Source organism: Mustela erminea, chromosome 3 (genome assembly GCF_009829155.1).
Source record: "Mustela erminea isolate mMusErm1 chromosome 3, mMusErm1.Pri, whole genome shotgun sequence".
NCBI lineage: Eukaryota > Metazoa > Chordata > Mammalia > Carnivora > Mustelidae > Mustela > Mustela erminea.
The window spans coordinates 139,208,744-139,225,474 of record NC_045616.1 but is presented as its reverse complement, the minus strand read 5'-3'; the positions used below and the strand labels follow the sequence as shown (position 1 = coordinate 139,225,474).

Sequence of the window (16,731 nt, the reverse complement as noted above, 5' to 3'; positions counted from 1 at the left end):
TCTGCTTCGCTCTCTGACCTTCTCCTCGCTCATGCTCTCTCTCACTGTTTCTCTCTCAAATAAATAAATAAAATCTTTAAAAAATAAATAAATAAAAAATAAATTAAAAAAAAAAAAAAAAAAAATGGCATATTGAGGCTCTGTAGGAAGCTCAGTACCTCAGTTACCTGGGCAGGTGGTTAATCACATTAATCACACGGGTCCCGTGTGGGCTGCTGAGTGCATCAGCCCAATGCGGTGGTCAAGAACGCTGTTCTGGGGGTGTTAACCAGCACGTCTGTGTTTGTTGCAGTTACCTGGCTGAACAGTGCTGGAATGGCGGCTTCATCTACCTGATCATGCTGCGCCGGTTCAAGCACAAAGTCCACTCTCCTTACAATGGCAGCAGTAGCAACAGCTCTGAACCAGGAGAGACACCGACCTTGGAGCTGGGTGACCAAGCTGTGAAAAAGGGGAAACGAGCAAGAAAGTTTGGAGTCATTTCCAGGCCTTCTCCCCAGAAGACCACTGAAGAACCCAAGAGCGGTCCTGGCTGTGAGTTGGACAATGACCCCATCTCTGAGTCGGACAATGGCCCAGACCCTGAACTTGGAAATGGTCATGCTTTTGAGCTAGAAAATGGCCCAGAATCTCTCAAGGAGCTGGCCGGATCCCATCTAGACAGTTCAGAAGCAGACAGAGGGACGGAGCATAGCATTCCAAAGACAGATGCTTCTCTACCCACAAGCAATGACAAACACCGCTTCTCAAAATCTGGGAAGACAGACTTCCAATCGAGTGACTGCCTGGCACGGGTAAGCTTTGCTTTGATTATAGAGCCTGAATTTTAACAGAAATACTGTTGAAGTTGCTTTTAAGGCTCAGAAAATATATCTAAGATGGCCTTGTATTTAGAAGCCAAAACATTTATTATGATAAATGGTCAGAGGACAGAACAATAACAAAAAAAAAAATTCAAGTCATTTTGTCCTACTTAAATAAAGAGCTAGTTGAGTGATGCTAAGTGGAAAATTCAAGCCTTCTGTGGTATAATTTGAGTCATATGAGCCCCAGATAAAGTACTTGAACTGCATCATTATTTATCACTACCGTCCCCAGTGGAATTGCCACAGCAAGGCCCAGAATTCCTGGTGGCAGCTGATAGCATGAACATTCAAGCCTCAGCACTACACAGGAAGGATGTTCACCATGCAGAGAAGCATCTGCTTTTCTTTTTAACACTTCAAAACCAGTGACATTTTTATGGGTTCATGTTATTAAATTGCTGAATTCCAGCGAAGTTTGGAAATTTCACAGAAGTCTCTGATACTATGATATCCAGCTGTGATGGTCAGGGTTAGTCTTCTCTAAAGGCAAAGCAGATGTGGTATACTCGGAATGGTGCTGGGTACACTTCTAGCCCCAAACCACCTCCTTCGTTATAAGCAGCATTCTCTCTTGAAGTGAAATAGCTCTAGGGTAAGCATGTTCCTTCCAAGATTCCTCTTGGCACATATTCTTGTGGGTTCCTAATGAAGCAATTACTTGCTACGTGGTTTCTGATTGGTTTCCTCTCTGAGTCCCTCCATGAGACACCCTTTTGGGATGATAGAGAAAGTTGGAAAGATAGAAAATGGGCACAGAAGAAGTATCAAGTTCAGCTTTGCATACTGCTGAGATGGTGCCCTGGCAGTGAATAGAATTTCTAGTAAGGTTGTTTCATGCATATCTCTGTAATCACAGCTGATCTGTTTAATGAGAGTAGAGGAATTAAAATAACCCCTCTCTCGGGGGACCATGTTCCTTCATCGGAGGTTCTCAGTGATCTTCATAAAGCCTTACCCAGGGGAGGCATGATTTATAGAAGGAATGTGTAAATGAAGGAGAAGAAAAAAGTAATGTCTCTATCAATGATTTTCTACAAACTTTATGGTCCCTCTCAAAAAAGAATGAAGGGCAAGAAGATTATAATGCGTTTCTTATTGGTAATAATCTACTTAAATATGACTTTTTCTCCAAATGATTAAATTATGAATACACAGAAAGCCTAGAGTGAGTAAGTTAGGGAGTGTTGGTTCTCTTAATAATTTTGAAGGTTTAAGTTCCAGAAGAGATTGAATCTCATATATAGTCCAAAGAACAGGATTTGGAAATAATTTGGAAATGACTTTAAAAGGGGAGGAAAAAAAAAAAGCGTTTAAGAGGCTACTATTCTCTGCTCATCTTAACTAAAGGCTGTAACATAAAATTGAATTTCTGGATTAGACTATCTGAAGGCTACACATTAGAGTTTCTTTGCCTGGTTTTTGCATTCAAGGTCAAATGTCCAAGAAGATATAAATGAAATGGTGATTTAAAAAAAAAAATACAACTAGGTCTTTTCCCTTTGGGACATTTTTCTAAAACCACGTGCCAACAGAAAGAAGACACCTGCCCTCTGGAATCTGCATTCTTCATAACTGTCTGTAATCTGTAGGCTGAGTATTGACCCTGGGTTATACTTCCCATCTCAGAAAGTCAGCATGGGCCACACATCCTTGCAGGCATGAATATATTTTAGCACCCTTTTCAACCCCAGAAGCATCATCGTTTGATGCATGTACGCCGGATTGATTGAGTTGGCAAGAAGTAAGGCTTCACAGCTTCCCCCACATCCAGATATCACCCAGATTGGAACCAGTAGACCAACACAGAAGGTCCTGTAGGTTCTTTTTATTTTTACTCTGGGATGAGCCCAAGGTCATACTAAAATGGAATTTCCAGGAAAACAAAAATTAGGTATTTACCTCTTAAACCCTTGGGGTAAAAAAATTCCATTCCATTTGAATAATGGGAGATTAAACATGTCAGCATTGTTCTGTTTCTGCTTTATTAATGATTTAATATATCTACAAAGACTTAATAAATTACAGAAAAGGCTTATAATCATTCAGCCCATTTTTATTTGTCAGATGCTTCTTTTTCATAGACTGTTATTTGTAACATGAAAATAAATCTTCAGTCTTTGTTTTCACATCCTCTTTCCCTTTAACAGAATTATAGGAAACATGTTTCCTCTAATAAATATCTTCTTTTTAAAAAGCCATATGTTTCTATAAAATATTAACACATAATACTACATATGCAACCAGATTAATGTTTTAAACTATAAAAGTTAGGCCCATTGTCTAAAACATAATCTCTTAGGACATAGATAAGAAATTTTAGAACTGAGGTCAGAGTTCCTTACTCCCTGTCTAGGGAAGACCATTGCTCATCCAAGGGGAAAGTTCTTGCAAGCCTGTTTACTACAGATGTGTGTTTCTATAATGCAGCATGGTCAAAAATAAATGTGACTTAGTCACATCACAGTGAAAAAAAGAACCCTGCTGTTTGTCAGCCAGGCAAATTTATTCATAGCTGGTGTGTGTGTCTGTGGGCCCATTTGTGGGCTCCCCGTAACACTTGTAGTTCACCCTGTACAGTATCAGACCTCTTCCCTAGACCCTCAGCAGAGACCTCAGGAAGGCTGCCGCAGGTCTGAATCTGCAGGAAAAGGAAACTCAGAAAGCAAGTCACACCCAGGACATCTCCTGAGTCCTCTCTGATGTTTGCACCAAGCAGAAACAGTATATGGATGGTCCTAATCTAGTAAGCCCCTCCATGGTCACGGGATGAACTTCTATCCTTCTATGTGGTAATGTCTCTCCTCAGTCCGTGTCGGCTCCTTCACCCCTCTCCTGCGCCCTCCACCCCGAGCTTTCCACCACGAGCCTGTAGTACATCTCCATCTTGCGTATCTCACATCGTGCCTAAAACTCGACGCATGACTTTCCCACACCACCACGCCGGCTCCGGTATTCCAGGTCCCGCCACGTGTCAAGTTGCCCAAGCCAGAAACCTGAGATTCCAACTAGCAGTCTCTCACCTGGTGTCTAGAACTTTCCCTGGTTTTGTGCTGCCAAGCCCACATCCCAGGAAATGCCTTCATCCCAGCAAATTGGGACAGCTGGTATCCTACAGTCAGCGGGAACGCTGCCCTCTTCCTTCCCCCTGTCCGGCTCATCACCAAGTCCCTTCCGCCCCGGCTCCCCTTGGGGTCTCCCCGCACACCTCACTCCTCTCCCCAACTCCTGCAGCTCTCTGTCTGGGCCAAGCTGCTTTCATTTCCCACGTGGGTGGTCATAGCATTCTGCTGCCCATCCCACGGTCCAGTGTCATCCCGTCATCCGCTGTCCCCACGGCAACCAGAGAGCGCATCAGGCGTGCGCGTGCGCGCTCGCACACTCAGCCGCGCGTGAGCCCTCTGGGTGGGTCCACTTCACCTTCAGGGTAATACCTGAACTCCGTAGACCGGTGAGGCTCAGGAGGTCTTTCGCTGTCTGATCCCTACCTAACCTTTTAACTCTCACTGCTTTGTTCCTGCCCTGTTTGGGCTGAATTAGCCACAGTTTTTTCCAAAAGACTGTGCTCACTGTCTCCTCTGAACCTTTGCTGCTCTTGCTATCTGGTTTCTCCTCCCCTCCCCCGTGCAGCTTAGCTTCTTCCATTTCTGGGGGACAAAACACCATGACACACTCCTCTAGGAGGCTTCCGTGGCCTTCTGCCATCTGTCCCGTCTCTAGATATCTCCTCTTTGGGCTCCTGCGGTGCCCCTTCTCGGTCTTCATCAATGCACGCATCCCACATACTCCAATTACCATGTGGCTTGTCGTGTCGCCAGTAGACTTGGAGGGCAAGGACCTTTTTGTCTTTGTGTCCTGGCTCATTGCCTTGCACCTGTAGGTGCTCTGTAGATGTTTATTAATGAAGGCATCTGGAAGCTCCGGGCCTGAGAGACGGGACACCAGGTTCTACCCCTAGTTCTTCCTCCCCAACTTGTGGCCATCAGGCTGCCCCGTTCTTCCTCTGAGCTTCCATCTCCTCACCCATAAACTGAACATTTTGGTCTGATGACTCCAGAACCACAGCTCTGACCTGGGTCACATATCTTTTCATTTCTGACTGATCGTTGTAAATAAGAAGGGACAGGCAAACAGCCTCAGAATCTAAGTCTGCAACTAGCGCCAGACGATTTGCTGCAGTAAAATTCTAGTTGGATGATGTTTCTTCTCACATTTGGAGAAAAGATGCGATTGTGAAATATTATTTTTGGTTCCAGCAGAAGATGAGGTCATTTAAATGCTGCCGAGACAGCTCCCTTTAATGCATCACCTCTGTTTTGTAAATAAATCCCTTCTCTTTTTTTGCCTCTCTGAAGAGATGCCTGTGTAAGCATCACACACTAATTGGCGTTTTATAGGAAAGGGTAGCACTTTGACAGCATTAATACAAAAGTCCATGGCAACCAGTTTTGCGTGGTTTGGCTTATTCTCAACAGGCTGACAGAGTCTCATTGCCCTTTAAGCCAGTGTAAAAGGAAGCAAAGGCTTGAGCCATCTGTCTAGACAGGAGCTGTTTCAGAACTCGGTCGTCTCTACAACTGGATTGGGTGTTCACACGCTAAACATTGGCAAACATGCAGGTTTCCCATCTGGGCAAGCCTCTTAATGTCACTCTCAATAACTTCTGAAAAACCGTAAGATTAATGTATAAACATCCTGTATTTGTTAATTCTGTGGCATTTATGCAATATTGTTATATGCTAGGCACTGTTCTAGTTGCTGGAGAACCCGTTGATAAATGAGAGACAAGGTTCTATCCTGGCACATTTATCACAGAGAAGGGGCCACAAGCAATTAACAAGCAAATAGCTGAATAGCTGAACCTAAACATTATGTGGTGACAACAGGTACTATAAATGAGACAAGCAGTAAAGTGAAAGGTGCCTGGGCTGTGTCCTGGTGGGGAGTTAGCAGAAATTGGCACCGGTGAAGACCTCCTTAAAGAGGCAATGTTTGAGCTGAAGCCTGAGTGTCAGGAAAGGGAAGCCTTGCAAAATCTGGGGGCGGAATATTTCCAGGGAGGAGCCAGCCCTTGCAGCTGTCCTAGGCAGGAGTGATGGAGTGTCCCCGGGAGCAGAGAGACCGAAGCACAGTGTGTGATGGAGAGAGCACAAGGAGGTGGTTTGGGAGCATGGGCGGGACTAGATGGAGAGGTTGGGTGCGCCATCTCAAAGATTCAGACCCCAGTCTGAGTCTGGTAGGAACTGTTGGAAGGTTTAAGCTGAGTGCATCATGATGTATGTATTTTTTTTTTTAAGATTTTATTTGTTTATTTGACAGACAGAGATCACAAGTAGACAGGCAGGCAGAGAGAGAGAGAGAGGGAAGCAGGCCCCCTGCTGAGCAGAGAGCCCGATGCAGGACTCTATCCCAGGACCCTGAGATCATGACCTGAGCCGAAGACAGTGGCTTAACCCACTGAGCCACCCAGGCGCCCCATGATCTATGTATTTTAAAAGTTCACGGTAGAGGGGTGCCTGAGTGGCTTAATCAGTTAAGCAGCAAACTCTTGATTTCAGCTCAGGTCATGATCTCTGAGTCCTGGGATCGAGCCTCACATCAGGCTCCATGCTCAATGGGGAGACTACTTGAGGTTCTCTCTCTCTCTCTCTCTCTGCCCCCGCTTATGTTTTCTCTCTCCCTCTAAAATAAATAAATCTTAAAAAAAAAAATTCACCCTAGATGTATAATGGAGAATAGGAGATTGTAGGCGAGCAAAAAATAAAAAGGGAGATCAGATTGGAGGCTACTGTACTAACCTAAGCTAGACATATTGATGGTCTTGGCAGTGGTGGTGGCCGGGGAGCAGTAAGTAGATGGATGTGCGTGTGTTTCACAAGTAGAACCCACAGGTCTTGCTTATGATTTGCATATAGAAAATCAAAGGAGGAATCACGGATAGCTTTTGGGCTTTAGTTTGCATATCCTCCTTAGCTTAAGTAGATGATGGTGCCTTTCCCTTGGAGGTGGGAAAGCCAGGAGTGAGAAGGGGGCAGTCCTGTTTTGACCATTCTGAAGTGTGTATTAGATACCCAAGTGGACTTGTAAGGGGGAAGTTGGAAATATACTTCATATTATCATATTTAAGTTGGCCTTTTGATTTTCTGCCAGTGCCAGGTTTAGCCTCATAAACTTCAAACGCCGAATTATTTGTAACTGAACACTGCTTTTAGCCGTGGGCAGCTAGATTTAATGCCGACAGTTGGACAATTGAGACTGATAACATCTGCCTCTTTCTTCCTGTTTGTGCCTTCCTTTGTGTACCTCTGAACTCCTCCTTAGATGATCAAGAAATTCCAGAGCAGGGAAACTTGCATGGACTTCTTTGAACTCCCCGCTTAGAGTTACTACTTTCAGTTATGGAGGGGGAAACTCATGCTACTGGATAAAAGTGAAAACGAAGATCTGCTTCTTGACTAGCGTACTTGGGGGCTGTATTACAGATTGGTCATCCCTGCCCTCTGAAGCAATTTTTTTTTAGATATGTGTTTTATTTTACATTCAGCCATTTGTGTGTGTTTGGGTATGAAGAGGGCATGTGAGTGCTCCTAATGAACACTGCCTTAGTTCTTTCATAACAAGGATACATTAAGTCATTACGCTTCCTCCATGATCATAGTTTTGCATGTTTCTTACCACAAGTTCTATTTCTAAAGGCATTTAAAAATGAGAAAGGATTGTGTATCAAGTATTGTTATACCCATACGTGACATGTTCTGTTTAATGAAAAGATGGCAAGATGGGGGAGATGGTGGTGAAGCTTGTAATGGGATAGATAGTTGGGGGATAGTTTTTTATTAATTTGGGCAAAAAATGGGATAGATAGGTTTTTACTAATTTGGGCAAAAGCCCAATGGATTTGCTCATTTCTGGACTCTAATAATGTTCCCTGTTGCTTTGGGGAAAGGATTTCACAGCTTTTCTGTACTGGGCAAGGAAGGAGCACTGTCCCATATCTTCAAGACCCTAGTAGCCATGGTATATCTTCCATGGAAAGAACAACTGAAGCCACCTTTATGCCCTAGTTTCTCAGCTACTTTGTTAGGCCCAGGGAGGCAGCCATAGGTCTGACCCCTGTGCTAGAGTGGGACGCCCCGTAAGCCAGGACGGCAGCTAGTCAGCACATCCCAGAATTTGTTCCCTTTGGGCTGTCTACTCGGCCACAGCGCCTCATACACTAGAAGTGTTGAAATCTGCCATTTCATCAGTAGCACTGACTCTCAAGGATGGCTTTTTGGAAATAGTGGAGCTGTGAGAGGTTTTGAAGGCTAGGGACGTTATTTCTGAATGGAGAAGAGAAAAAGGTGTTCCAGAGGTCAGAGGCAACAAACCAAAAACCATGGAGTCCAAAGTGAGGTGACTGGATGATATAGGGATTGTTGACAAGTTCATGAACGACTGTGGTAAGCCAGTGACTTCTGAAGTTACATTTGGCCAGACAGGCATCGTTTGTCTGTGGTCAGCAGATGAGGGAGACTGTTGGCACCGCTGCACGTTCCCGGAGCCGTGGACCCCCACAGAGCACGGCTGTGCTGGAGAAAGCGGAGGATCCAGCAGGTCTCTGTCTGTTAATAATTTCCCCAGACATTCATTCCTATTGCTGCACATCCGTGACTGTTTAACATCTGGTTTTTTTACTATTGCATAAAGTTTCATTTTAGTCTCTGACGGTGTGTATTTCAGATTTTCTGAATGCCTCACATTCTTCCTGTTTTGTATGCAGCTTAAATGGGAAGGTTGCCTCTTTCTAAGAGGAGGACGTCTTTGTCCATACTAGATCTTAATGGTTCCATCGGACCTTTGTGATGGATGAGGAGAGGATATGGTTTTTGTTTTATATGTTGAGGAATGCATTGTGACCAATACCCATAGATCTAGAGAGAAAAAGAACTTACAGGAGTTAGCCTAACGTAAGACACCCCCCCCCCCCACCAAAGTAAATCACCTTGGAAGGTTTTGCTTTCATTTCTCTGAAAAAGCAAGTATCTGAAGGAACTCAAACATTTTACATCAGCTCATGTCTGCATCCTCCGGGTAAAATAGGGAGTCAAGTGAAGAATTTAACCAAAGCAGAAAAACTACCAGCAGTCCAGAGGACTTAGAGACACGATGAGTTTTTTTAAAGAATAGATTTTTATAAGGGTTGAAGCATGTTTTAATGTATTTAAAGCGTGTACAGACCAATGTCTATAGAAGCCAATAACAAGCTCATCAATTAATTTCCTGTTTTGGTTTCTCCCACCAAAGATCTCATTTTTATGTTCTACGGAGGTTTGAGATTCAATTCAACATGATGGGTTTTTTTTTTTTTTAATGATATATAGTGGACACACATTGTTACATCAGTTTCAGGTGTACAACATAGCGATTGGGCAACTCCACATTATGCTACACTCACCACAACTGTAGCTACCATTTGTCACAATGCAACACTATTACAGTACCATTGGATGTATTACAGTATGATGGTTTTACCATATGTACACATGTACATATACAGATAATATAACATTACAAGTCAACATTTATTATGTCTCTACTAGGTGCCAGAAGCATTGCTGCTTCCATAAATATCTCATTTACTCCTAATGACAAACCTGAAAGTATTCATAATTATCCCCACTTTAGAGGCAAGGAAAGGGTTTTAGGCATAAAGACTTTCATCAGTACTAAGTGGCAGAGCTGGGCTCAAATTAGTTGACATCTCCCAGCACCAAGAGCTTCCTCTCATCTTCTTTCATCTTCCTTTATTAATTAGTAGCTGCGTGTAAATAAATGGAACCCAGACACAGCCCGTGTTTACACACACAGTGCTGTCTGTGTTTCAGGCAGAAGAAGCTTTATTTAACAGCATCCTGGTCAGGAAATTGGATAATCACTTTTGCCATCCAATATTATAGCCACTTGCCACAGGTAGCCATTTAATTAAAACCAAATGAAGTAAAACATTTAGCATCTCAGTTGCTACTACCCACATTTCAAGCACACTATAGCCATATGTGGCTAGTGACTCCCTGTTGGATTGTGCAAATATAGAACATTTTTGTCATCATAGAACATTCTGTTAGACAGGACTGGCAGCTAGAGACTCTGATCCAGCACACAGAGCTTTTTCTTCTGCGGTCATCTGCAACACCTGTTGACAAGTGATGGGTATTTGGCTTGACCTAACAGTTCCACTCTCCTGGGTCAATGCCATGTGTCTGTCCATATACTTCATAGTGTGCTCACTCTTTCTTCCAAGGAGGAAGTTGGCCGGATATGGAAGATGGAGCTGCTTAAAGAATCGGATGGGCTGGGAATTCAGGTTAGTGGAGGCCGAGGATCAAAGCGCTCACCTCACGCTATCGTTGTCACTCAAGTGAAGGAAGGAGGTGCCGCTCACAGGTGACTAGATAACTCTCCCTTTTTCTCTGCCTCCTTATCCTCTCCCTTCCCTTCCTCCGGGCGTAGGACTCTTCCACTTGCTCAAAGCCCTGGTAATTACAGTTCCTATAAAATATGCTAGAGCATGGAAGAAAATCAGGCATGAGCAGTTCCAATTAAACACACCTCTGGGCACAGGAAGTGGGTAATTTGCTGGAGATGGTGCAGGCTCCTCTGAATCAGAAGAGATCAGATTTCTTTCTAATCTGTTTTGAGTTTCAAGTGATGGCTACCTATCCTGACTTTTGAGATACTGGTAATATGGGGTTCCCTATTGAGATCATGCTCTGCAACAGAACACCACATTCCTGACATCTTAACCTCCATAAGATCGTGGCTAATGACTTGAGAAAGTTAAGTGCTTTTCAATGTGACCACGCAGTTCATGTGCTGTGTCAGGTCTACCAGGATTCAACACGCAGTTATATACGTGTATCATGGAGATGCCAAGGGGGAAAAAGTAAATGTGAATTTTTCTCCTTGTGACCTGAACAATTCATACTTCAAAACATGTTTTTTAATCTTAGCTATCATCTTCAGTAGGAAAAATGACAGTGCTTAGGCAGAGCATGTACAAAGAAGTCCATTTGGAGTTACAAGGATGTAACTGTCCCAAACTGTACACATGCTTTTGCCTTGCTAGCTGATGGCTTCTGTGTATATGGGGTGTCTACTGTTGGCAAGGCACGCTGGGGTGGATGCACATGTGTGTGCCCTCATGAATGCAGTAGGTGTGTAAAGGTAGAGTTTCCCAGATGAGGGAGGTAAACCTAGTTGGGAATTAGGGGTTCAGTCCAGGTACCATCATTACAAGGGGGATAGGGCAAACCAGAGTGGCGCTGGCCTGCCTTAGACAGAGACGGCTTTGAAAAATATATCTCATAAAGTGGACCTAAAGGAACCAGAGGTAAAGATTGGAAGACAAAGGAGAGGTCAAGGGTACAAACTATCAATGTGTGTCATGTCCCAATTCTAGTCTCAGAGTAAGATGCTAGCAACTAGAGATAAGAATGACTGCACTTGTTAGTTACCAGGGCAGCAGTCATTATGGAAGGATTAAGACCTTAGTTTTTATCCAGAAAAGCATCACTAAATTTCCTACATGAGATATGCTTTGAGGAACTCCCATCAGATAACCATTTTCCCATGAATCCTAGGTCTTAGGTTCTAGCATGTCTTTGGAAAGTTGACAATTGGGAAATTCCTGTGCCCAGAGATAAACTTATATAGAACTGTTCTTGTCTGCTTTCTAGGTGAGCTGTTTCTAGTGGGTTTCACCATTTTCTCTTCACCCTTAGCCTGGAGTTGTGTGCATGTGTCTCTGTGCTTCTGGAGTATATAATTCAAATGTGGGGCGTTCTAGCTAATAACAGGAGATGAGACGAATGGAATTGAAAAGGGAAATAAGAAAAAGGAAGGGGGTAGGCATGGTCTTAAGTAAGTTCAAGAACACTGGTCAGAACTTTGCATTCTGTTTTAGTCCTGAATCCCTCTCTTTCTTGGTGGCCACCCACACGCCTCCTTGAGGTTCTCTGCCGGCTTCCTATTCCCCTTCTCTTCCCAGTCCAAGCAACTAAAAGGGTTCTTAGCATTTTTCTGCTTTAGGGGTTGTTGAAGGACAGAAGTCAGAGGCTATCAGAAGTCTCCGATGCCTCCTATCTTCGTGAAAGCCTAAATTCATGGAAAAGATTATAATGCATGCCCTAGAGAATTGAGAGGAAAACGAACGAGGGAGGAAAGGATGGAGAGAAGCCGGTTGATTTGCTGAAAGAAAGCAAGGTGGAAAGAGTCGAAGCATTGGAGAGAAAGCTGCGTGAATCTAGGAATACTGCAGACAGGCATAGGTCCCCAAGAAGCACCTTGGGTGTTGATGGAAAGCCTTCAGAGGGGATGGAGGAACCCTAGGCTTAGGGATCATCCCCCTCAGATTTCCTGTCCCATATTTAGCAATGGAGATGAAAGACCTTTGGCCCCTTTGGGATCATGGAAAACTAGACCATTGGAGGTTCAAGGGGAACCCACTGGACTGTTGATCCATCGTGATTGAGGACACCTGCACGGTGCCCTGGCTAGTGTGCCACCCCCGCCCTTGACCCAGCCTAGTGCAGGCAGCCCCAGCCCAGTGGGAAGGAAGCTTTAAGTTAGTTATAGTTTACTTTGGAGGAATAAAGGAACACATCTGTAGACCAGGTCTGATACCTGCAATAGCAGTAAATTGGTCAGTCTGTTCAATTTGGTATTCATCCTCCTGAGGAAGCCAGGCTGTAGGATAGAAATGGCCATGAGAGGCTCGATCCTCAAGGTCCTATAACTCTGCGTGTGTGTTGGGAGCGAGGGAACTGCAAGCACATGCACATCTGTAGCACGCCAGGTGCCACAGAGGAAATCTGTCCAGGGCTATGTCACCTGGAAAGAGAGAGGACAGCAGGTTAGAGAAGGCTTTCTGCTGAGTCTAAGATACCTTTGTCTGGGGCGCTTAGCTCAGTGACTCAGCTGCCAGCTCAGTTGTGAGGGCAGGATGGCATTAGGATGGAGAATGGACGGAATGACTAGACTATCCAAAAACCTCGGGATCTCAATTCCACTGTCATTGTGTCCCCCTGGACGGGAGGCATTTCATTAAGGTTGATGCAGGGAGTGGTAGTGACTTAAGAGCTTGCTCGCTCCCAGGTGATGGTGTGAAATCATGGAGCTTGCCTAGGTGGGCAGCGGGACCCAGCCAGACCAAAGGAAACATCCCAGCCCAAACTGTTGCTGGCCATCTCTGCTTTTTCCTTAGCCTGATTTTAACTGTGCCCTCTCGACCCTCCCCAGCTCCAGGAGAATGTCCCTTCTCAAGTCCAGAATATCTTGACAAGGGATTTTTTTCCCCCCGTCTCCATTTCCTCAGGGACGGCAGACTGTCCTTAGGAGATGAGCTGCTGGTAATCAATGGTCACTTACTGGTGGGGCTCTCCCATGAGGAAGCGGTGGCCATTCTCCGCTCCGCCACTGGAATGGTTCAGCTGGTGGTAGCCAGCAAGGTAGGTAGTTTGTTTTTGGTTTTAGTTTTTAATATTTTTAATATTAAAATTGATGGTGAATTTGGATTTGAGCCCTCCCCGCACACACTCACACACACACTTTGTGCCACACACACTCACTCCACACCTACTTGCAAGTTTACCGGAGCCATTTAAATGGCCATGATTCTCCAGGACAAGCCCATGTGAGCGGCCTTGAGATGAACTATTTAGTAGATGGAAGAGCAGTAATAGGACTAAGGAAATGGGGCGGGGGGTGGTAGGGAGGACAGAAGGACAAGGTAGAGAGAGCAGCACCTCTTCCAGGGAGAAGCCAAAGAGGAGACATGGATGTCCACTGGGCGGCAGAGATGCAGGAATGGTGTGGAGCTGCACCTCTCCCAGGTCCCGGAGGAGGAAAGGGTGCCGATGTCCTGGGCCCCCAGCATCCACTTTGTCCCCTGGTGTCACCAGCCTTAGTGCCCTGGATAAAGGCTGCAGGCTTCTACAGCAGCGTGACCAGAAAGAAGAGGACCTGAGCCCCCTTGCCTCTGCTCCACGGTCCCCTCTGTTGTTGATAAGACAGGAAAGCGCCCACAGGACTCAGGAGTTAGTGCGAGGGAGCTACTAGGCTTCGTTCTCGTGCATGGAAGCAGTGATGGGAAGCCACCCCAGTCCTAACCCTTCACAGCAACACACTCTTGCCAGTAGGACTCATTCTTTCCTCATTATTCCTAGTATTTTTTTGAACCTAACATCCACAGGTTTTTCCATATTTTCTCTCTTAGATTACAAGGTGTGTTGCCTAATTTTGGAGTATTTAATAACTAGAATATTTTGAACTCTCTGAAAAATCTGTTTTCCTCCTTTTACACCTGTCACCAGTCCCTTAACCCAGACTCTCGGGCTTCCAACAGCAACCCAGAGCCTTGGCACAGACTTGGGAGGAAGGGTTGGCACTGAGGCCCCGGAGGCAGGCGTCGAGACCGTCTCTACTCACAGGCCCCCTCCTCCCCTCCCAGAGATACCATGGGATGCCCTGGTGTCTCCTCACTAGGGACAGGAAGGGGAGCAGAGCAGGGATATTCCCTCTCAGTCTGTTGAATTCCATAAGAGGGAAACGCTACAAGAGAAGGACAAGCAAGTTCCCTTTCAGCCAGAGGTGATGGGGTTTGAAAAGCACCATCGGGTCTTAAACACTCACACAGACTGAGGCCTGTGTTTGCACAGCCCACCTCCCCACAGTCTGTGGCTCAAGAATGGGGGGTGTGTGGGGGGGGGTTCCTGCACAAGCATACCATGGCCACCAAACCTTTATTTCTATACTGACATCTTTCTCCTGCTAGTTCAGAAAATGGGGAAGAGAAAACCTTTTCTAGGTCAAGCTGTTCCCCGCAAACCCATGAACACAAAGAAATCATAAAATAAAAACAAAAAAGGTCCACTCATCACTTGCTTATACCATACATAAAAATAAATTTAAAAATGGATGAAAGACCTTAATGTTAAGACAGGAAACCATCAAAATCCCAGAGGAGAACACAGGCAGCAACCTCTCTGGCCTCTGCAGTAGCAATTTCTTAACTAGACACGCCACCACAGGCAAGGAAAACAAAAGCAAAATGAGCTATGGGGACTTCGTCAAGATAAAAATCTTCTGCACAGCAAAGGAAACAATCAACTATTAAAAGGTGGCCTACAGAATGGGAGAAAATATTTGCAAATGACATATCTCATAAAAGGTTAGTATCCAAAATCTACAAAGAAATTCTCAAACTCAGTACCCATAAAGACAAACAAGTCGGTTAAGAAATGGGCAGAAGACATGAATAGACACTTTTCCAAAGAAAACATCCAGATAGCTAACAGACACATGAAAAGATGCTCAACATCACTCATCATCAAGGAAATACAAGTCAAAACCACGATGAGATATTACCTCGCACCTGTCAGGATGGCTAAAATTAACAACACAGGAAACAACAGATGTCAACGAGGATGTGGAGAAAGGGAAACTTTTCTTATACTGTTGGTGGGAATGCAAACTGGTGTAGCCACCCTGGAGAACAACATGGAGGTTCCTCAAAATGTTAAAAACATAATTAACCTACAGTTCAGCCATTGCCGTAATAGGCATTTATCCAAAGGATCCAAAAATACAGATTTGAAGGGGAACATGCACCCCAGTGTTTATAGCAGCATTATCAACAATAGCCAAACTATGGACAGAGCCCAGATGTTCATCGACTGATGAATGGATAAAGAAAATGTGGGCTGTGTGTCTGTGTGTCTGTGTGCGCACACGCACAATGGAGTATTACTCAGCTATCAAAAAGAATGAAATCTTGCCATTTGCAACGACAGGGATAGAGCTAGAATGTATTATGCTAAGTGAAATAAGTCCTTTATAGAGAGACAAATACCATATGATCTCATTCATATGGGGAACTTAACAAAGAAAATAGATGAATGTATGGGAAGGAGGAAAAGTAAAAAAGGAGAGAGGAAACAAGCCATAAAATACTCAACAATAGAGAACCAACTGAGGGTTGACTGAGGAAGATGGGTGGGGGGTGGGCTAGAGGGGTGATGGGCATTAAGGAGGACACTTGTGAAGATGAGGCCTGGGTGTTGTGTGTAAGTGATGAATCACTGCGTTCCACTCCAGAACCAGTATTGCACTGTAGTATTGCGCTACCTAAAATTTAAATAATAAAAAGTCGACTCATGGGTAAGCATAATTAAGGAGCATACAAGGGGGTTTTGAAAGCTGGTTTCCTGGATGATGCCTGATCTGTGATCTCACTCACTGGCTCAAAGAATAGACACTAACATGTATCAGGTATCCACAGGGTACAGGGGCTTTCTCCCTCTGATCTCATTTAATTCTTGAAACCCCATGAGAGAGGTATTAGTTCTTCTTATTCAAAAGATGACATTAACATCTAAGTGGTTATTTCATTTCCCTGGAGGACACACAAGCAGTGGGGGACAGAAACAGGTTTCGTCGTGGACCCATAAGTTTCATGCTTCTTCCCTGTATGGAAAGCTGCCTCTTATCAAATAAGATATGAAGGACACGGAGCCAATGGCATTAGAGAAGGATAATGTGTTCCTGCTGGAGGCTTTGACTTTAGGGACATGCACTCAACCTACTGCCCTTGATCAAATGCACTGAGGCCTAAAGATGACCAGACCGCAGAGAGGCTATACCCTTCATTTCTTCCCATAGGCTCCGTTCACCGCTAGGCAATACGTTGCTATAGCAGCTGCCCACTGTTTGTTCCTAAACTGAATCCCCACCCTTTAAGATGCTCAGCCACCTTGGAGAGAAAAGTCTTTCCACACCTCTTGGCATCCGTGCCTCTTTGTTACCCAACAAGAGCGCACAATCCAGAGTC

The 16,731-nt window shown here is 44.6% G+C and overlaps 1 protein-coding gene across 10 annotated transcripts in view; it reads left to right on the top strand.

The window, feature by feature from the left end:
• PDZD2 (PDZ domain containing 2) overlaps positions 1-16,731 on the top strand; it is a 348,844-nt gene that overhangs the window by 255,956 nt on the left and 76,157 nt on the right. For 8 of the 10 annotated variants that reach the window (XM_032337686.1, XM_032337684.1, XM_032337685.1 and 5 more), the window contains 3 exons: positions 293-794; positions 10,147-10,289; positions 13,219-13,351. In XM_032337686.1, coding sequence (XP_032193577.1) covers positions 293-794; positions 10,147-10,289; positions 13,219-13,351 — 778 coding nt within the window. Of the gene's footprint in view, positions 1-292; positions 795-10,146; positions 10,290-13,218; positions 13,352-16,731 lie in introns of those variants that run through there. The other 2 variants (XM_032337695.1, XM_032337688.1) reach the window with 2 other exon arrangements.